Source organism: Aphis gossypii, chromosome 3, assembly GCF_020184175.1.
Source record: "Aphis gossypii isolate Hap1 chromosome 3, ASM2018417v2, whole genome shotgun sequence".
NCBI classification, from domain to species: domain Eukaryota; kingdom Metazoa; phylum Arthropoda; class Insecta; order Hemiptera; family Aphididae; genus Aphis; species Aphis gossypii.
Window position 1 is genome coordinate 3,376,309 of NC_065532.1, and position 24,290 is coordinate 3,400,598.

General features: G+C 27.1%; 1 protein-coding gene across 3 annotated transcripts in view; it reads right to left on the reverse strand.

Moving 5' to 3' along the window:
* The window catches only part of LOC114131060 (uncharacterized), a 154,609-nt gene that overhangs the window by 23,369 nt on the left and 106,950 nt on the right, over positions 1 to 24,290 (reverse strand). For all 3 annotated transcript variants that reach the window (XM_050203222.1, XM_050203220.1, XM_050203221.1), the window contains one exon: positions 11,977 to 12,275. In XM_050203222.1, the coding sequence (XP_050059179.1) occupies positions 11,977 to 12,275 (299 nt within the window). The remainder of the gene's footprint in view (positions 1 to 11,976; positions 12,276 to 24,290) is intronic.

The following is a 24,290-nucleotide window of genomic DNA, read 5'->3' on the forward strand; positions in this document are numbered from 1 at the left end:
TATAAGCCTAAATATTTTGGAAATTCGTCGTGTACAGAAATAATTAAATGGTTAATAAAAAAATGTCTCAGGTTTTTACGACTAATATTTCTTTAATTTAAAAAAAATAGGGTAACTGAAATTATTTAATATTCACATGTATACTATTTAATTTCACTATGATTGAAATTTTAAGTAACTACAAAAAATCAAAATAAAATAATGTTAATAAAATTCTAATATTTTTTAATTACTTTAAGAACAACTTCTGAGAAACCTTAAAAACTTTCTACATGAATGTTTAATGAATATTGATTTATTATTATCTATAATGATGCTCTGTAAAAAATATCAAAGATCCATGTATAGGTAGTACCAAACAGTTTTTAATTTAGATAATAGATACATTATACTATCTTATTAAATTTACGAACATCGTACACAGTAAAGTATTTGATTATTATAATAACAAAATATAATAGGGATAATATATTATGTAATTATTTTTCTGTTGAATATTAATAGGTACACCTAGTATTAAAAATTAAAAGAAAATGCTACGTAGTAGGCTTGTGAAAAACAAAACTTTTTTAATAGTAATTTCCTCATTTTTTTAATTTTGCCATGCAAACTCCAACAACTGTGACTTTGAACATATATTAACGTTAAAATTATATTTTTTCTTCCTGTTAATACCTTACTCATAATGACGTTTTATAAACACTATACCTAAAATTAAACTTAGCCAAATTTACATTACACCACTGGAGAGGGGAAAAAAATAAGAACATTTTCTACACTTGTATGATCCTTGGGATAACGTAATTTATTTTAAGCTCTAACCAAATAATATACGTCAAGAACTCTTAGTTTTCTGCCATGGACTGAGTTTTTCATTCTTCGAGTATGTTGAGTACTTACTTTTCCATTCTATTCTCGAACAATAGAAGTAAAGATGAAGTAAATAAGAGATTTAGTAAGGGTATAGCCCAGTCTGTTTTTTGTGACATTCTGTTAGGTGTTTAAGAGTGAAATCGATAGATATAGTTATTTTCTAAAATGATTCAAAATAATATAGTTGGTACCTATATATATTTTGCATGATTATCAGGACATTCCATAATTTTAAATTTATACCCAAAACAAAATATAAAATATTCTAATATACCTAAATTTGTATAATTGTATTATCATATTTTTTTTTTTTAATATTAAACTAGATAGGTATGCTGCAATGGAATACATTTTAAGTATTACTTTTATTTCTAATATATTATACATATTTGTTTTTACAACCAAAATTTTTAATTTAAATTAATATTGTTGAAGTTTAAATGATTAATAAAACTAATAGGTAAAACTAAATAAATTCGTTTGGAAAGGTTCTAGAATTACTTTTCATTAGAAATGTAACGATTCATTTTATGTTATGAAATATGATGTAGAAATAAAATTAAACATGTTTCTATTGAAATATTTTTGTGTACTTTAGTGGTTTGTTAATTTATTGATATTATTACATGTATACTTTTATTTGTTTAAGAAGTTCTTATTGTGTGAACTTGCACTATAGTTGTTACATACTCGTAGGAAATGGTCTAGAACTCTAGAAGCTAGGTTAGCAGTTTGACCCAGAGCGGGTACGCGGGTGATCGACTTGAAAAAGTCAGTGAATTACTAAAAGAGCATACGAAAGAACCTTTGTTTTTCTATTTTATGATGTTTAAACTTTGAAGATTTTTTTTGTTGAATCATTAAATATAGTATAGTAGTAACTTCCTAACTCGTATTGGGTTTTTCTTTTAAATATTGTCGTTGTTGGGACGCCTATAACAATATAAAAAAATAAAAATAAAAATATTTTTTTTTTATTATATCAAAATTATGAATATTTTTCAAACAACCTTTATATTCCTGCCAATGTATTAAAATGATGTGTTATAAAAATATAATTGTAATACTTTATTATAGTTTTAGTTTATATGAATTTTTCAAATATAAAATACATACATATATATATATATATATATATAGATTTTTTTTAGTACGATTGGCACACTAAAGTGACGAATGATGTAGAAATGTTTATTTGAAAATAAAGTATGCGAAAATCACTCAATGTTCCGAATAGTCATTACCGAAGACATGATTTTATTTCAACGGAAACATAATACATTTTTATTAGCACCTTATACTAGTATATATTATGCTGGTTTTCGTATACACATATATTAGGTAACACAATATGTACATGTAACTTTTTGATTTCCGTAAAAAAGTACATGATACTATCGTTACAGTGCTCTGAAATAGTTTAATGCTTGTATGAGGTAGTTTCGTCGAAGAACTTTTTATTGGTAAAATGAATAAAGCGGATCAAGAGGATTTGACATGTTATGAAAGTGTGTATAAATATGTATAAACAAAAAAAAACAACAAGTTTATGAGATGAGTGTGAATATATTGTACGCAGTGTAAGAGCGTATAAGGAAAGAACTAAAATGAAAAAAGTTATTCTAAAATCATATATGAGGGGAGATGTCGTGAAAATCGTCTACCGTAGTGATCGAGATTTAAAATGTTATATTCAACATTCGGAAATGAGTAAAGGAAAAAAATCATTTATTTATTTTTCAGGCAAAAACTCATGAACGCACTTTGAAATAAAAAAAAAACAATTTTACAATATGTGATGTACGTGGTCATTCCAATGGTCTACTACAAACATTGTTGGAATTATATTTGAACCAAAAATATTGAGCAAGAACCGAAGTTTGAACATTGTTTAACATATAGCTGGATATTATTAGCCTGTATGAAACTTGAACGCAACACGCTATAAATGCTATAACTTATTCATAGGGAAATGTTATTCTAGTAATTTTTCAGGCACGTCATCGATAAATCGTACGTGTTACGAGAACAATAAAGATAAATTTGCGTATTTTAAATACCAAAGTTATTACCATATACAATATTACTATGGCCTACAATATCGTACATCGCCATAAAATCTACGGTTATAGAAGATAGTGCGTAGGTACTATAAAATGTAGACACGATTTAACACTGTTGTGTTGTGTAAAGAAAATGTGTTTTAACCGTTGAATGAACCATTGTATATGCTACGTGTATTGTTAATAATACAGATAATTTTTGGGTAGGTACCTAATAAAAACCCTATATCAGCCACCACTAAGTAACTTTTCATATATTTGTATATATTAAAATTTCCGTCCAAACAGGGAGATATTTCTTTTTATTCAAAGTGAGCTTAATCTGTGTAACAGTGATAAAAAAAAAAAACAAATTAACACGCACTGACGAAAATACATAATATGTGTAAATATTTTTAGACGTTTTCAGACCTATAACGGCGTTGACGCATTATTTGATACGATCGTCGAGTGTAGTCGTGTAGAGTTACTATTATATGTTTAATATGTTTTTAATAACATTGTATTGTGTGTATATTTTAGTATTGTAATATCATGATTTTAATTTAAAAATTCCTTTAAACCTTTATTGTTACGGTATCAGTACAGTATTGTGATAATAATTTGTGTACAGAACTGAACGTTTAGGGGAATGAAAATACTCATGGTGTATTTTTTATTGCAATAAGTTGAAGATGGAACGAGATAGATATCATAAGTGTCCTTAAAAATCTCATATTTGCAAAACCCACAATAGGATTTCTACTCCACTCACTGAAATAAGATCACAATCAAAGTTAATATGGAACAACCTAAACATTGAGATATAATACTTAATAGATGTTCAATATCTGTTGAGCATTTTTGTTTGCCGAAACAAATAAACCAACACACACACACACACACATGTCACAAACATATATACACATATTATTGTGAACCTACCCAATAGATACTTCGCTTAAACTACGATTGTATTGTTAAAATAAACTTGTAAAGAATATTGTTCAAGCCGTTTAAGGGAATTCGATTTGCAAAATTCAAGAACACTATATTTTTTTATATAATGCCTGTATCTATAATGTACTTTATAGCGTAATAAATTACTGTATAGTATTGGTTATGTACATATTATTTAAATAGTCAACATATTATCTACTATTATCACCTTTTTTAGTAAACAACATGATCTGAATTAAGCCTGATAAATTTAAGCTTAGATATTCATGTCTTTTAATAAGGAACTTATTTTTCTAACAGGCAAACGCTAAAATGGTTTTGTAGGTAATTAAAATATTTTAAATTTTGTATTACAAAATTGTATATTTTTTAATTAAAATATGCATTAAGAAGACATCACACTCATACGGGTTTCACTGTCTTACAAACGTACAATATATTCAATTTGAGTTAAGCATAATAATTTTGGAGTTATAAGCTTTAATATCATAATAATCAAAGTTTAAAAAGGTGAAAGAGTGGGTACTGGTCAGCCGTATAATTAGAGCCAAGTAGATAACTGTAATGGATGTGTTAAAATATTGTATTCAATGATAATGTGTTATTATATACTTATGAAAAATGATTCTAAGCTGAGACAATCTGTCAGCTTACATTACAAAACACATTACATGATTTGTTTTTTTTTTTTTTTATTGCTATATTAATTTAATTTATCTTACAATTAGTATTACGATAAGTTAATTCAATTTTCAAAAAAAAATTGAATTTATTATTATTGTTATAAACTTTTGAGCCAATACCACTGAATCGTAAAATAGTGAGAATAGATTTAAGTATTAACAAGTAATACCTTAAAATGAATCTAATTTTTTGGAAAAATTGATAATATTCTGATAATAAATTGATAGTATTTAGTCACCACAAATATTGTTTTTAAATTTTAAAAAAATTATTAACATCGATATTCATTATTTAATTTAAGACATATTTATATAATTTCATCAAATTCAAAAATCAAATGTCTATAAAAAATAATTTTTTTTATAATTTTTTTTAATTTTCTAGTCCTAGTACGTAATATTTATAGGATTATTTTTTAACATTTTTAAACTTAACCTATATAAATTAAAGATTTTATAATTGTTTTACTACAAAATACTTGTAATATTATGTAAATTTTTAAAAACTTAACAAATTATGTAATTTATGTTGAGATTTGAAATTTAAATATTTATGAAAAAAATATTATGACAATAATTTTTTTATATTTTTTTAATTAGTTAATTAAAAGCGGTAAGGAACTTTGTGTTATATTGCTTATCAAGCATTATCTATTCATAAAATTTTTTAGGATCTATAAAAAAATCAAAAATGTATATTACCCGTAAAAAGCGCAAAAAGAGTTAATATATTTTGAAAATTGTGTATAAAATCATGTAAGTAAATAAGAAAATTCAGTGAAAATGTCAATAGTTTCAACGGTTATTTGTTTTTTTATGTTGTAACAATATAATGAAATCAATATTGTCAAAAACTGATTTAACGTAAGACTAGCGGTTATCGTGAGCTTTTAATAATTTTACCATTTTAAAGTGAGCCATGAACATTTTAAATGTTTATATTTTAAATAATTAATAATTATAACCCAAATTAAAATTAAAATATCAAAAACAGTCTCCAAACTAGATGATATTATTCTTACCTTAGGTTAGGTTTAACAATAAGTTAATTTATTTTAATATTAAAGATAAGAACACTAAATTGGTTTTACTTTTTGCGAATTTACTATGTGTATCATATATGTTTGTTTATGACAGACACGTGCGGGTATATCGTTCTCTTACACTTATACGAGTTATCATCATATTTTAGCGTAGTTAACTAATTTAGAAGTAACCATATTATATTACATCAATGCGCATTAGTAATATGACTGCTTAAATAGTAAATACAACGTAGAATTATATTTGGATAATACATTTGTTATATTATACGAGTTTTAGTTAAAGTACTGTTATTATTAACTTAAGTTGTACTTAAATGCATTATATAATTTTAATGTTTAAATATTTATACCAAATAAAATTGTGCTTATGCATTATTTATGAGTGCTTAATAAGTATAAGATATTATTAAAATGTCTATATTTCCATTATACTAAAATCAATAATATTTTCTCCTTACGTCACGGGTGTATAAATGATTCACAAAATATACTACCATGAAGATAGTGACTTACAAAAAAATAAACTAAAATGAATCGTTTAATTTCTTAAAATCGTCTAAATGATCTTATATGAGATTTTAAGACTGGTATTTACCCACTGGTTAGAAAGTTTAAAACAAAAATATATACATCTATTAGCAGTAGGCCTGATTTGAGCGAGTTAAACTCACGTAAATCATACCTATCTATTGAAAAAATCTAGAGAAAATTGTTTTTTTTTTTTTTTTAAATGATTATACCTTTAAAGAGGCGATAAATGTGTTAAGAAGTCAAGACCAGTCTATCGATTTTCGATTAAAATTTTAAACGATAAGACTAAAAACGAAATACGGTACTGAGTACCGTGGAAATATTATACGTCAAAAAAGTGATTATAATAATATCACAAACATTAGTGGAGTGAATTTATAATAAATGTGCATACCTATAGATTAGCCCTATGTACGGGTTGATCGTTTCGTTTATTATAATGGCCTATTTATGACTGTAGCAAATCGCTCGGGAAACGGTTATTAATTGGATTCGATATAAAAACTGACGGTTTATCAGCGCGCCGTCAGATCAGTCGTTAAACCCGAAAACATGCGCGTTCCCGGGGATTTATTCTCTCGCACGCGGAATCTGTAATTAAAACTCACGACGCGAAACGTTCCGGCGCTGACCTTCCCCGCGCTTCGTGCCCGGCGCAGATGAAACGCGCCCGGTGTATATAGCAGCGCGTCGTTGCACAGTTTCCACGGCCGACAATGAATCCCAATCGTGGTTGGTGGGCGGGTGGACCGAAGGGTAGGTTTTTGGTAAAAGGGTCGAAACCGACGGGAAAACGGCCGAAGGGTTAAGACCGAGACGAGGCCGTGGTGCCGTGTGTTTGCGTTGTACCCCGAAAATGTTTATTGCACATTCCGAACACGCGCTTTTAAAAACTTTCTTCGTTTCTTACAGTGCAGGGTAAAAAGTGAATTAACCGAGGCGAGGTGTAGCAGTTGTAGTACGGCGCGGCGTTATACCGGAGTTGTGACTACGGTTACTACGACTCACCACCCGCTAAATCGACGCCCTTCATCCCCGTTCACCGTATCTTCCACCCTAGCCCACTAAGTCTTTGGCTAAGTTGAGTTTTAACACGTATAACCACGCACCCGTTGCATTGGGGGGTGGCGATAAGTCTGACAAGTATACTTTTAAATATACGCATTTATATTATTGATACTCGACAATACCAATAGTTGGGAAATAATAATAATAACAATACCTAAAATACGTGTTGACGTTTGGTTAAAATGTACATATTATTGAATGTTTATTTTATATAAATCTCTAAAACGTATGACATGGATAACATATTTTAAAAATCCATGGAAATTAAATTTACTAAAATGTTGATCTAGTGTTTTAAGAAAGAAAAAATTAAAACAATATTTTGTTGGTGAATTACAATTTATAGCGTAAAAGTAATAGATATGATTCCATATATGAGGTTACGATACTAAGTAAAACACAATTAGGTGAGAAGTTAAATATTTTTATAATCGAATGGCATAACATTTTGGAAATTATATAATATATATATATTATCACTTCAATATGGATTAAAATAATAATAATGTATTTTCAATTATAACAAAAATATTTTGCTTCATAAATTTAACACTAAAAAAGTATATAAACTAAGTTTTCATAACTCAAGGTAACGTGGATATATTGAAAAAAATTAAATTTTTACTTTCTTTTATCTTTCACCTTGTATTATTTTATTTTTAATTTCGTGCAAAATTATATTAAAAATCAAGTCTTGTTTTTTTTAGTTATATAAAAAAAGTGATTTTTTTATTTTTTTGTTTTTAATTTGTTTAAAAAGTGATAAATCTTCGGCTAGTGGCAGTGAAAAGGGTTTCAAATCGATATATCTTACAATATATACAAGCCAATTGATATTTTCGATGCGTTTAATATGTGCTTAAATGCCATTTTCTTATGGCTAACCAAACTGGGTTTTTGTATACACTCCGACATTTAACTATTTTTTCGTTTTTTTTTTTCGATTTTTTTTTTACTTTTTTACGTGGCACGACTGAACAATGAGCTTTGAAATTCCTTAGAGACCAACCGTTCATTGGATTAAGTAAATACCGTACCTATTCATTCTCGTACTCTATCACGTGTCCTGAACATTAAAGACATTTGTAGAAACTCAATACAAAAATGCCACTTTTATTTTGTTAAAGATACGAATACAAATTTAAATATAAGAGCCTACTAACAAATTGAAATTATAAAAATCAATACAGTATTATGAAATAGGTATCAAAAATCAACAATGTATATTGTATTAAAAACAAATAAACTTAATCAATTTTATTTTTTATTTATTGCTACTGTCTCGACCTTTTGTTATTCTAAAGTTTTTAATATTTTTTTATAATTTGATCGTTTTGAAAATGTGATTTATCACGCCGAAAAAACATCTGCCTCTTAAATAAAATTATTATTACTTTGAAGATAATTAATACTATTGAATATTCGGTTGAAACGTTGACGAATACGTATTTTTTTTTCAAACATTTTCTACAAGGAAATGTTTTGTACATATATTAATACACACATTTCTATGTTAATAACGAATAACAAATATTCGTTTACCATACGTAGTGCATGAAATAATTGTCAAAAACAATTTTAGCATACTATATAGTATTGTGGTATTGGGAAAATTTTAGAGTCAATTTTAAAAAACGATTTGGTTTAAAAAATATTATACGTATGTTTCAAAAATATTGTCGTTTGTCTTTTCTATACTTGTTACAAAACATATTATACAGTAGTAATAGTAATAATCAAAAATAAATCATTTAAGTTTAATAAATAATAATAAATTTTATAAATTAACTTTGTGTTTTATCTTTAAAATTAAAAATAATAATTGCTTTAAAAAGTTTGTTCATATCGATTTGGGATTATCAGCTTATTAGTTTGCAAATATTATTGATTATTATTTTTTATTTAGGGTCCTTTTTAATTTTTCTATGTTATATCAATCACTCAATTTTTCCTTCAGTTTCATATTTCTCTTGTTTTATTTTTTGTGATGAATTCATAGAAAATGATATGTTATAATAACAAGTAATGATTTTTTATGCAATCTGAATATTTATTTTAGGACATTTCCTAGAAAGGATCACCATTCTATAACATAACTTTCTTAAAATTCTGTATTCTTGAACATACATTTTCAAAATGTCATGTTTTTAAAACTTTCTATGGTAACATGACAATTATATTTAATGCAGTAACAAGCTTAACTATTACTAAAAATATTTAAAATAATATTATTCGAGTATAATACTATCTATCATTCTTAAAAATGGATTCAGTTATCACTCTCACTTCATCGTATCGATTTAATTTCAAATTCCAATTGAATACGTCTAGTATAGCAATCGAATAAGTTGCGAGGTACACCATCAATTACTGTAAAAACATATTTATTAAATACAAAAATTAACGATACTTGGTAACATTTTGTGAGACAAACTTCACTCACTAACTCGTACTAACTTGATGGGAAAGTAAATTATTATTATTAAAATAATTATTAAATTAACTATTAAATTTAAATGTATTATATCTACTCCAAAAGAAATATTTCACCATCACATATTATATTCATTAACATAATAGAGAGTTTAAATTTAATATTTATTGTTTATCATATAAAAGTTGTTGTATAAGTACCATTGTTATTTTAAATTATAATTAATTAATTAAATTATTGGTATACGATTATTATAGTTATATTATGTACTAAATTTGATTAATTTACATTAAAGTAAGTAGCATTAGTTCAATATCTACCTAAAATAATTAAAGAATGACTGAATAAATTACATCAACTAGTATGAATTTAATATTTACTAAAACTGAATACACATAGATGGAGTAATTAATGTCTGTATATCTAAATACTAAATTTTGGCAAGCTTTACTTAACACGTTTCACGAAAATTTTAAATTTATAAATATTCAGGGTAAATTTTCAATACTAAGACAGTTTGAAAATCACAGTCACTTCTTGACAGATATACATGGTTGTGCTAAAGAAGCTCAGTGTAAGAATATTTGATTAAGTAACTAATATCTAACATACGTTTAATATGAGTAAAGATTTTACTTTAGTCATTAGAAATGTTTAATAATATATACTATGTTATAGTAATTAGAATCAGATTTCTATCCATCAACAATTTAACATACTTATAGAAACATCCATACGAAAACAGCGTTTGATATATAGAAAATATAAATGTCAAATTAAAACACTACATAGTAGACACAATCATATAAAAATACTACACATCAAACCGATATAAATCGAATTATATGGAATACATTCAAATGACAACAAATAATTTTGATTATATATTTTAATAAATTGGAAGAAAAAATATATTGCTTAATAATTTGAGAAATAACAACCCTTTGCCCTTTTGCCACAATTTTCTATTCATCATTGATTATAATTTATTTATAAGATTGTTTCTAGACGTCATTAGCATCAATACAATTTACATTTATCATAATATCATAGTATAAACATATTCCACTAATAACACAATCTACCTACCTATTTTCCATTTCAAACATTTCTATACTTTGAATAATTGAAATATACCTTAACCAATTACAACAGACATCTTTGATTAAAACCGATAGTTACTCATTAAAGTCTTAGCAGTGTTCATAAAATTAATCATCATAAGCTACGATTCATAACATAATATTCAATTTACCACAGTACATTAGGATTCCAATTGAGTACAAAGAGAATATTATATTAATAAAACTATAATACAAAAACGAATACAAACATCTCATACTAAGATATTGAGTGGGACTTTGGATCTATTACGTATACGTTTCTTAAATAATAATTAAATTACCTTCTTTAATAATAATGCATATTACAGTAATTTTGTACGTCGTATATTTGCTTACTGTATAAGATATAAAATAATATAATGTATAAGTTACATACGCATTTATTCTGTAAAAATAGATTGAAAGATTGAATAAAACTTTTTTTAAAAACCACTAAGAAAAAAAATAAATTGAATTCAGAATATTAATGATATTTTATAAATATTGAATTGATTAATATCTTATTATTTTTTTTTTTCAGAAAAAAAAACTATGACTAACATAAATAAAAAAAAACGTAAAATTATCGTTCAAATGTAAATAAAGATATCAATTTCAGGTATTTTCTGTAACTATCAGAAAGTACCTAATAAAGAGATTTTCTAATTGTTAAGTAATAATTTAATGCAAATATTCGTGGAAGATTTATAATCATATTTTATTAAAAATGTCGATAAAAAAACCACTTTTCAAATTTTTGACTTATAACTCTTGGCCAAATACTAAGAACCGTATATTGTTATAACACTAGTCCTAATCAGCCGTCCTAATACGAAGATAATATTATTTTCTTTTTTTTCAAAAATATCAATAAAAATACCTTCCAGTGGCCCCATTACCAATCCATATTGGAACGGAAACGTGAAGAGAACCCAAAAGGCCTTTTCGGAAATAGATACAACAGTAGTTGTGACCCGTTCTTCCGGTCAGTTGACGCGCGTTTTAAATTATTCATCAAGTATAAAAACCACCATTGCCATAAACTTTACTCCGACGACTCGCCTATACGCGTTAGGCCGGAATATTTAACTCGGAGTTGTCGGAGTCACGACCGCAATAAACACTTGCCTTTACATACATATATACAATAATAATAATAATAATAATCATTGTTACTACCATTGTCGTTCGTCTATATTGTTGTTATTGCATGAGAATATTAATTACAGCACTCACCGTGGCCGTTCCGGGTTTTACGGTGGCGCATGGGAGGATTGCGGTGCCGCCGATTTGTGACGTGACAACGGTGCCGTTTTCGGTGACGAACATGTTGTCCGGATTTCCGAGCTCGTTAATCAGTGCGTTCCCCGGGGCATAGTCGACCGCCGATGAAGATTTCGACAAATGGCGTTTGTGGTGGTGCACTCTCTGCTTCCTGCTACTGTCCGCCGCTGCAGCGGAGTCAACTACCGACACCCGCGAACCACCGCCTCTGACATCATCGTTGTCAGCTAGCACTCCACCGCCACCGACGCCTGAAAAAGCAAACGAATTCGTCAGTCTGATTAAAAAGCAAGACACTAATTATTTTGTGTCGCCAACGTACAACGGTCTTGCGACCCAGAGGTATATATAATATTTTAGCACCACCGACGTAATTGTGCAACTGCAGTTGCCATTCGTCGACGACAGTATAATTATATAAGTATTCCGCGTTTTAATGTAGATTTACTTATTTTTTAATTCGCACAAACACACACGCACACGATATATATTAATTATTTTTATTATCGATGTCCGACATTTATAGCATTAAAGATCGTTTGAATATTTGGTTAGTATAATACACCCCCAAATATACTATTATATGATAATATATAATGAAATGAATATTTTAAAATAAAAACATTTTAAACATCTCAAAGAATAATAAGGACAAAATACAAATAAAACATCATAATGTATAGTATTAATAATTATAAATGATGATGTTTTTTTTATTATTATTATATCTTGTTAAAGTAAAGAAGTTTCATATTTAGATAAATTAACAGACAACATTTTAATTTTTTATAAACTACAGTTTTTATATAATTTATTCAAGATTAATTCAAAAGTGTTAAAAATGTTAAATATTTTAGTTAAGATGAAACTTTACATATTTTAAAGCCAGACAGATATTTTATAATTTTAATTAGTTAATGATAATTTAAAATATTTTAGCTTAACCAATTCAACCATGAATAACACGAGTAAATGTGAAAAATAATTAACTATATCTTAATGAACGAAAATGAATTAAAAGTAAAAATGAAAAAAAAAATCATCTATTCAGTGCATTGTATTGTTACACTATATATTAAGTTAAGTAATCAACATTTTGCATTTGTGTCATTCACTTATTCGTGTAAGAAAAACAAATAAAAACTGTATATGATTCACAAATATAGATAAATTTCAGTTACAAAATTAATCTTACAAAATGTTGTATGATTGACCCAACAGTTTTTATATTGCTTGATTATTTAAATGAATATTTGCAATATTACCTACTATTTTGTTTTTCTATAAGTCCCTTTCTGGTCATTATATTCTATATACAAAAGAAACTGCTTTTAAATATTGATGAAAATAATAAATTTATCAATAATTTAATAAATTTATTAAATAGTTGGATAATTAATAGTTAAAATAATCGTAAATAATTTGAACTATTTTTAAGAACCAAATTATTTTGATATCAAACTATATTATATTCAGAAAAATGCAATTTTATAGGTATATCTTTTGTATTTTTAACCTTAGTGTACAACTTAAATAAGATATTTAAATTTTAATTGAAATATTTTTTGAAAAACTTTTGAAGAACAAATAATGTATACAATATATTATTTAAAATACAAAATACTTTAAGTTGATATATATTACAAAATTGTGTTTTGAATGTTTAATAGGTTCTTGTAAATATATATATTTGATTCAATATGTAATATGCATTTTTACACACGTATACACATAAAATCGCACATGAAAATTACACAAAAAAGGGACTGCGCACTACTATTATACTATACTTTAATAGCTACTGCTGCCATTGCAGTCACGGGTGATAAAGTTGGTTTTACGATTGGGACGGAACTAATGATGATTGAGGTTTCCGCCGATTCGCAGATTTGTTTGCGCCGTGTTGTGTACAGCGTAATACTATTAGATACGACAAAGTATAAGCTCGGAAACGTACGTCATGCGTATATTCAGAATCGATGTGCGTGTAAGATATTTTTTCGAAGTCTATTGTCGACTATAATATTGTAGTTTTAATATTTACTGTCGAACTATGAAATAACTTTCGGAACATTGTTCATTTTTTATCTGGATTTTAATTTATCTCAAAATATAACTATACAGTTTTACATTTAAATAAAACTGGTGGTATTCATTAGAGAATCGTGTTTTTATACGCGACATAATAATAACAATAATAATATTTAATGGAATGTGTATACAATGTACCTCAAGGTATTATTAACAGAAAAGAAAACGAATTCGATTTGTAGACGTTTGTCCGTGGATTATAATGCGAAACATTATAGAACACTCCAGAGATGTCCCTACGCCCAAAGGTACGCAGTAACTCTTTCTATATATAATAAAACAACGAAGCTATCAGAGTTATCACTGACGTTAAAACAGTTATGGGAAGTGGTTCATTTATTTATTTTTCTCCACTTCCGGTATATTATTTACTCAACACACATACATTTTTATTTTGGGCTTGTAAGAATTATATGACCAACCTAATGGATAAAAATAGATCGACATGTATCATAAGCGATTTAGTGTAACGAAAAAAAATCTTATAAAATAAAGCACAATATAATATAATAACATTTGTTCACCAATTCAGATTAAAATATTGTATTGAAGAAAAAATATTAATAAACATCAAATAATCTATAACTATTTTAAAATTATTGTGCTTTATGATCTACGCTTATATCAGATAGAATAAATTCAACTAGTGAAAATTATGTCATATGCACATAACATTATTCACTTTCAACTATTAAATTGATCCGTATCAATTATATAAATATGTATATATATTTAATATTAATAAGTATATTAAATCATTAATCTAAAAAAAATTTAATTTAATAGATTAAATTAGAATTTAGTTTTTCACAACTAAATAATTATTATAAAATTCATAAATATTAGATTTTATAAATAACATTTGCATTGGTCACATCATTTGTCACCAATGTTTATATCTAAATGTTTAAGTAAATTAAAAATTAGTTTTGTTTATTTTAGCAATTTTACTGTGTAAAAACTGAATTAGAGTATCGCTCAATACAGATAACATCATAATGTCACAACACTCATAACTCATAATAGTGATATAATACCTCAACGGTAGTTGACAACTACCAAAAAACTGCCAAAACTATATTATAATTATTATGTTGCTAAGAAACACTAAAACAAAAATAGTATTATAAAATTAAGAACTGCAAGTTATTATTATTATTATTATTGTTACCTTTTGGCGCATGCAATTTATGTATTATCAACTGTTAGGATTATTTATGTTTTATTCAGTCTTTAATATATAACTTATATATATAGCATGTTACATTATATTCTTGGGTTTTTTTTTTTTTGTTCTATTTATACATTAAGCGTTTTTTAAGCTATCAGAAAAATAGAGTGAGAGAGAACCATACGGATAAGAGGTTGGGAATAAATAATTCTAGGTCGTGAATGGAGAAAATAAATCCTCTAGGTAAAAGGTGTTAATGCGGTAGCGGTCTCCGAAGGTACAGCCGTGATCTAATCTAATAAAATACGAGTGCCCTTCCCCGCGTCGAATACACTGAGGGTCAGATTCCATTTCTCGGTCCGAAGAAGCGTGTCAGCCGCGTGCACGTTACCGTAGTAAGAGAAAGAGGTAATATTATAGGGAGAGAGTCGGAAACAGAGAAAGATAGAATAAGATATAGAAAGAGAAAGAGAGATAAATAAACGTGGAGACACAGATACATACCAAAAGGAGGTGACTATTTTTCCATCTCTGTTGCCATTTGGAAAAAAATGAAAGGACACAAAGTAGCAGAAGGAAAAGACGGTATAAGCTCACCGAATCCTGAATTATGTCAACGACAGTGGTTTGCTATTTATCAACTTGCGTCTCTTCTTGAACACAGCCCCCGAAATTTGGGGCAGTGTGGTGGTAGTGCCTGTGAAAACACCCCTTTTATTCGGCGGTCCATTTATATGCAAATCACTTGTGAGTAGAGAATCCCGAGGTCGGTTTTTGTTTGTTATTATCATAACCAATGCAACAACAAAATCAATTCGGTGACAAAGTGACAATCTAAAAACAAATTTTGCAATTAATGTTTCTTTATTCTCTCATCGTATTACTATTCGAACGAATATTACACGATACTGCTGAACCCGAATCGCATATTACACGAGCTTTTAAATTGAAATTATTCGATTGTAAATTCAAAAGAATGATGACTAATACGAGGGTGTTTCATTCCTAAAGAGATTTTATTATTACGACTCAGCTTTCAATATTATCTACGCAATAAAAGACTATTACATAAAACACGTATACATTACACTAACAAAAGTTTAATAAGCTTAAAGTTATTGTAAATTTTTCTGATTTTTAAATTAGAAAAAAAGTATTTTTTCAATGAATTAAAATTGTGAAGAAGTATGCAATCATCACAACACTAACTAAAATACATTTTCTTGACTCAATGAAAATTATAAGTTGTTCGATAAGAATCGTTAGTTACTTAATAAAGTACATAGTATAATATGCAATATCTGGAAAATGTCAAGGATAAACATTAAACATTAAGTTAATGTTAATGTGAAAATGTTTTGCATTATGTATGTAAAACATGATTTATTGAGAATATAGATCATAAAGTTTGTAGTTTATCTGAATATAAAGATATGTGTAATATTTTATAAGAAGATGTAAATTAATCTCCGTCAAAAATTATACCATGTTATTAAATTTCCAAATTAATTATGTAGGTACCATTAAATACTTTTAAGTACTTGTTTACACTATGTCTATATTAAATTTATGTACTTACACTACAGTGATTTTCAACGTATAATAACTTAATTAACATTTACAATATATGGTCAAATATAGATACGGAATAGCCAGTTATGATTTTTTATTGGTTTTAAACGTAACTGTCTAAAGCCAGGTTGCTTAAACAATTACTAAACATTTAAGTATTTAATGAATCAATAATGAAATAATGATCCTTTTAAAAAAAATATATATAAACCCATCGGCTACGATTTTTCCATTACGTTTTAGTGTATCATTAAATAAACTAATTTTTTTTTTATGCAACATGGTAAATAATCTTATACCAGTTGCCCCTTTGTTACCCTCGCTTAATCATTACAAATCACAGAGAGTTTATAAATTATAATACTGTATTCAAACTATCAAAAATCAATAATATCTTTATTTCCCTAAGAACAACTTAAATATTATCTACATCAAATTTTCAAACATAAAACGAATACCTACATGTTAACACTACATATCTCCGACGAGAGAACGTTTACATAATTTAAGTATTTTTGAATAACAAATATACACTTTCTCGAAAACCAATAGCTTTTTCACTTAATTTTAACAAGTGAAATTTTCAGATTTATATTTTTCACGTATAATTTATAGTATAATTATTTTTTCAATTGCATACATTTAACACATCATTTATTGTTTATATCAGATAAAAATACATCTTCGTTATTCTAATGGATTTTTTTTCGATAAACATTTTTTTTTAAATATACCAACAATCTTATTATTTTTATTTTAGATTTTGAATAGAATGTTGAATTTATTGATATTATTGTAATATGAATTTGTAAGTAAATATTCTCAGACATAGCGGATGGCACACCGTTTTCACTTATTATCATTATAAAATTATATAATGAAAAACTATTTAGTATCTTCGAATCTTTAAATTTAAATTGTAAAAATTAGAAATTTAAAAGAAATTTTTGTATTTGTTTCAATATATATTTGTATTCTATTAGAATTCATCATATTTTATCAATCATATTTTAAGTTTGTTCTCTTTTACAAATACTATAGCATACCATATACGGTAGGTACATAAATACCGTCTCAGGTCTTTAGTCGCCTTAAACTTAGACAGAAACAACTAACACCTCTCATTCATATTAAGAATTTATGCTATTTTAGAAAAACTGCACAGAACTTCAACTATTCAAACTGAAATTTGAAGTCTCTAAAAAAAGATGAAAAGGTTACCGAAGGCAACTGTTTCATATTATATTATTGGTATGTAGTTTCAAAGTCACATAGCTTTAAGCGAGTTAATTTTCTTCCCGTTGCCTTTCTATCAATCATACAAAATAAGCATATAGTGGTATTACCTATTTTATGCAGTACCTAAACAACTTATTAAAAATAAATGAAAAAGAAATTCATTAGATCACAAAATATTATTTTACTTAATACCAAAAAAAAAAAAAAAATCAATTCAATAATTTCTGTTATTGAAATTATTTTATTGTTCTCAACAAATCAAAGATATTACAAAATAATCATTACGTATTCAACAAATCCTGAAACTTTAATCATCTAGATTTACTTATTAATACTTTCTTAAATTAATTTATTATTAACACGATAACAATGATATTTTATGCAATTGGCTGTAACACAACGCCACCAATACACTACCCCATAAAAATATAATTTTATTAGTAACAAATAATGTAATTTGTAATCAAGGTAAAGACATTATAAACGAATGTTATGGCTTAAAACTTTATTATATATATTTTTCAAACTATTTAAAAAATTAAACTCATTTATTTATACACAAAATAATACGATTAAAAAAATGTTATTTGATTTATCTTCAACGCTTAAAGTGCCAAGTCAATTATTAACGATTAATGCAATTTTCACTGTTATAATATGTATAACCACCCCTCATTTAACCATTTAAAACTTCACTGTAATATATTGTATTATATAAGAGTATTCAAACTTGATCAAATATCAATAAATATGAATATTCTACAATATAATTAAATATATCTAATTATGTAATTTTGAATAAATTTATCAACTTAGATAAAAGTAAAATCTAACCTATGATTATTTTTTAATACTGGTAAAGTTATTAATATTTTGTAAGAGTTGTTTATAAAGTAAAAATGGTAAATTTTAATTTAATTTTTTTTCACTTGAGAGAATGACAGCCGTCATTTACACACCAAATAAAAAATATCAAATGGTAAAGAAACCTAATATAAAGGCTACATGGAAATAAATCGGCAACACATCAAATGTTACAAAATCTCATTTTAAATTCTCAACGGAGCATAAGAGCTATTGGTTTTACAATAATGCGTATCTTTTCTTTTTAGACAAACCTTTTTTGGACCAGTTAACCCTAAGTGTCATTTTAAAGTATCGATGGATTGGAAATTTAACAACCATTATATTTCAAATAGTGATTTTTATATTTTATTAAAAGTTATAAATTTATTAAAAAAATTAAAAAGACATGAAATTATTTTAGCATCTCAATTTCAAATAAAATCGATTTTTATTATTTTTATTATATTCATTTTTCGATACTATATTAAGTAGTTTTTTAAACAAACCATCATAATTTATTTCTGATTTATAACTTTCAAAATGAACTTAAATTTTAATGTTGTACTTTTTAATTGTTATCACATTTTGTTTGTAACAAAAATATGTTGGTTATCTTTCGATTTTTGTAGGAAAGTTTAAAAAAAATAGTCACTTAAATATTATATTTTAATGTAATATGATAATACTAAAATATCATTACTCTATGATTTTTTACATTATATACAATACGTCGTTCTGAGAAATAGATGGTACTTCATAGTTCGCAATGAACAGAGAGAAGAGTTCGCCCGACTAACGTTCATTTTAAATCTTTCGGTGCTTAATGTATCGCTGTACTCTACAATTATTTGGACTTCAAACCTCATGGATTTTCTAAATATGTGCCTGCGATGGCGACGAGTAAATATTGAAATTTGTAGCATAATATTATAATCTAACGTCATTGGAGAAATTATTTAAACTCTCTGCATCTCTAGCAACACACATACACATCATACTTGCACACATCATATGCACATATAAGTGGGTTTAACATCGTTATTTATTAAAAGGAAATCATTCAAAGCGAATCGAATCCATGTCACGACCACAAAGTCCTACAACACATGCGTCGTCGTTCATATAGTATCCGTCACTTCCCCCTATTGCGTTTACCCTCTTTCCAACACAAAATGGGACGCTTCAAATAGGTTAGATATAATAATATTATGCAAACGAGCATATTATTATTAATATTAATCTACCCCTAATCTCACTCTTACATACACACACTCACACACACACACACACACACACGCATCGTCTTTACCACATATATTATGTTAAAGTCGTGTTGAAAGATTAGCTGTATAAAGAGAACGCTGTCCCTTCGCGTCCGTATATAATACACATTTATAATATCACGCACACACCCTCACCCCGTCGATATCCTAAAATATATACATAGCTACATATTTTCAGAAACCAACTTCCGCGTCCCGTGTACTGCTCGTTCGACGCACTAAACCGCTAAACTATATATAGGCGTTTCGATGGGCATATATAATAATATAATATATTATCTTGTCAGAAAGGGAGGTAGTCTGTCTATGCGTCTGTCTGTCGATCGGTCGGTCGGTCGACCGCATGCGTGAATAATATAATATCACCGTGCTATTATTATAATTTTATTATTATTATTATTATTGAACGCATGCGTTTTATGAACGACGGTGGCCTAATAATAATGTATATATAGAGCAGTGGAGGAACATATATTATATTGTTGGAATAGTGACGTCCAAACACAATGATAAATTATGCGGTAGAATCAACATTTTGAAATAAAAAAAAATTTCAAAAATCATCTAATATCATTATCATAATCTATCGACTACGCCGGTCGAGTTGTGGTGTATTATAAGGTATATTATTATTGTAATAGCACGCCCGCGTTCGTTAATATTATTGGGTACCTATATTATTATTCCCATTGTTGTCGACATCATCGTCTGGAGACGATTGAGTGAGTAATTTGTATAATATCTGATCCGAGGAGGCGCCTTGAGGTTAACACTATACATGTTGTGCCGTCGACAATAATAATATAATAGAATATATTCCACCCACTCTACCGTACCATTGACCACTCGACAGGTTCGCATCAGTGTCACAGATAACAAACAAGTCATGTCACTTGCTAGACGATTCCGACTAATGACAATTAAATTATTTACAACAATGATCACCGATATCGAATACAGGTAATATCCCTAAAAGCGTCCAGAGTGAGAAATAGCTAGGAAGAATTTTTTACTTGTTCTCGCCTTTTAAAATTAGGCTTGAAACATTGCGATATTTCTACATAAGTGTATATAATATTATTAGGCAGAAATATTGAAGATAGTGAGACTCTCTATTTGTGAAGATTTACGCATGTTTATACCCCATACACTGTTTTAAATGTTACCATATTCGACCACTTTTTACACTTATCCCCGTGCTGTATACTTTAAAATATTATTAAAATACTTATCGCGAAGATTATCCCGAACATATTTAATTTGATTCAAGGAACGTATGCAATTGTAATAGATAATACTAACTACTACCAGTACCTATTATCTACAATAAATCTACCTAGTATATAATATATTAATATGACATGACCTGAGTACCTATTATCAGCTTTTTTCTTACACCACTTACATATTATGAAAATATTAATATTTCTAGAGACAGTAAGATTTAGTTATATTATTATATTTATAAAAATTGTTGTCAATTGAAAAAAAAATAAAGATATAGAATTTTAATTTAATTACGCTAAATCATAAATGCAAAAGAAAAACAGCTCTGAAAAGATACGATTTATTAGTGTCAATATCTAATGGTATTTGATTTTATAATTTATTCATATTACCATCAGTAATTTATATTTTTATTGGAAATTCGATGTTTGAGCTAATTTGTGTAAAAAACATTGCATATGCACATTGCACATTATTATTTAATAAATATAAGCCAATACCCACGGGACAGTGTGAATGGATTTATGATATAAAATTTACCTCGTTCATGATTTGTTTTTAGTTTTCCCGATTATTTTTAAATGTGCTGGGAATATATTACTTACTTTTAATCCCTTCGATATACTGTTGGCTGACAATCGATTGAACTGATCAACGAGTAAGAATAAAACGACAAATATAGTTTTATATGTATTATATTACATTATCACTTTAAAACCCAATATAAATTTACTGACAGACAATATGAAGTATGTGCTTTTAAACTAGTGAGTGGTATTTCGACCTGTCTGTGAGTGTCTATCAATATTATTTTCATACTGAGTCAAATCATCTCTTGAACTATTTCTTAAACTTTTGTTAAACTTTGTAAAACTGTCTGACTAACACTATTTTTGGGTTATTTTTATTATTTTACATTATTCAATAAAAATTGTAGCTACAGTGCTACACGTAAATGAGCGTTAGAGTTAAGTTTAACAATTATTACTTGATACTTCAATTTTGGTCGCTATATTAAAATCCTACTAGTGTAAATGCCAGTTATAGTTGTTTAATTTTTAAATTGATTCTTGACAATATTTTAGTCTCGTTGATTTCTAGCTATAGCTATATTGCTAGTTGTCATATTCGAAATGATAAGGCGTATAACAATATTGTATAATAATAATTTTCAAATTATATTTTATAATAATTTACCTAACTATTTTAGACTTTTTAATAATTTGAGCTGCAATACAATTATTATAAAGTAACAATTATTATTCAATGAGTATTGAACTTTAGTAACATCATATATTACATTTTGTTCAAAAAATATAAGTAATTATACTTTTTAGATTCTAAAATGCAATACAATAAATTTTTCAGTAATAACCATATAATTAAAATTTAGATTAAACATGTTTGTGCAATAAATAATAAAACATTCACTTACTCAACAAACCAGCTGTTGCATTTTAACACTACCGAGCCATGTAAGCATTATAGTAATGGAGACTGTAAAAGAGTCACATGGTTTAAATGCGAAGTGAGTCTCTCGTATACGGCATTATTGTTTATTTTAACACACGTACTTTTGTTGTAATGTCCGATTTACAAAAATACCATTCCTTCATAATCGATTTAAACTGTTCGCATTATTGGTGGTCAGCTGGTAGACAGGCAGGACGTGGTTCTATTACAATTGCCATATATTGCTTACTGAGAGTAAAACATAGCAAAGAAATCATAAAGTTTTGCACAATCGACGAAAACTTTTTTTTGCACTTACAGAGAAGTTTTGGTTTTGGAGTGAACAATGGGGAAACAATACTTTCAAAACAAAGTATTTCACTAGTCCTGTTCACGAAAAACGTATCCCGAAGGATTAAAACAACGACACCGGAAAAAAAAAACGGCAATAATAACAATCTACCGCCACTGGAGATGCTAGAGTTCTCTGGTAGACATCAAATTTACGATTGTAATCAAAAAGTCTTCTACGTTTCCGGTATGCGCGCTTCAGCCGGAAATAGAACCGCAAACCAACAGTTTCCGCTAGTCGACGACGACGAGATTTTTCTTTATCACATCTCCACTCTCAGTCGTAGTTGAGGACCATTATATTTATTGGGATTTTGGCTAATAGGCTTATGGGTTAGTTTCAGTACGTTGAAGGTTTGAGAAATCGAAAATAAATGCCGGTACTCGAGAAGAAAATAATAATATATTCTCCGATATTGTCCGTTTTGAAAATTGGACTCCGCTAACGTACCACCCCTCGATAAAGTCACACCACTAGCCAATGGCTATAAATTATCGAAAGGGTCTTAACGACGTCACCGCTGCTACCACATTATATGCCTTATAGTGATATATATTATTCAAATTGTAGTACACTTTAGTAGTCGGAGAACAGGGCCAATATAGTATATGGATAAAAAATAAAACCTTTTTAAATTCGTTAACGTTTCGGCTGAATTTCCAATTTAATAAGTAAAAATGTGAATTCATATCAGATGATTCAACGTGTATCGTCATAAATATGACTTGAAATTATATAAACTTTAAAAATGGAAATAATAATACATAAAACAGAATAAAAAAATACGAACAATATTGTAGTGAATTTTCAATATTTTCAACTAATTTTGAAAATTTAAAATGTTTATAAATAATTAACTCAAAAATATTCAAAATATTTTTTACTATAATAACCCATATGTATACAATGCAAATATCCAAAAAATCTTTCATGAAATTTTAAAGTATTTGTGGTTATTAGTTATTAAATTAATATAAAATAGGAAAATTAATCTAAAATTAACAAATAATATCTTATTGTTATTATTTTTCTA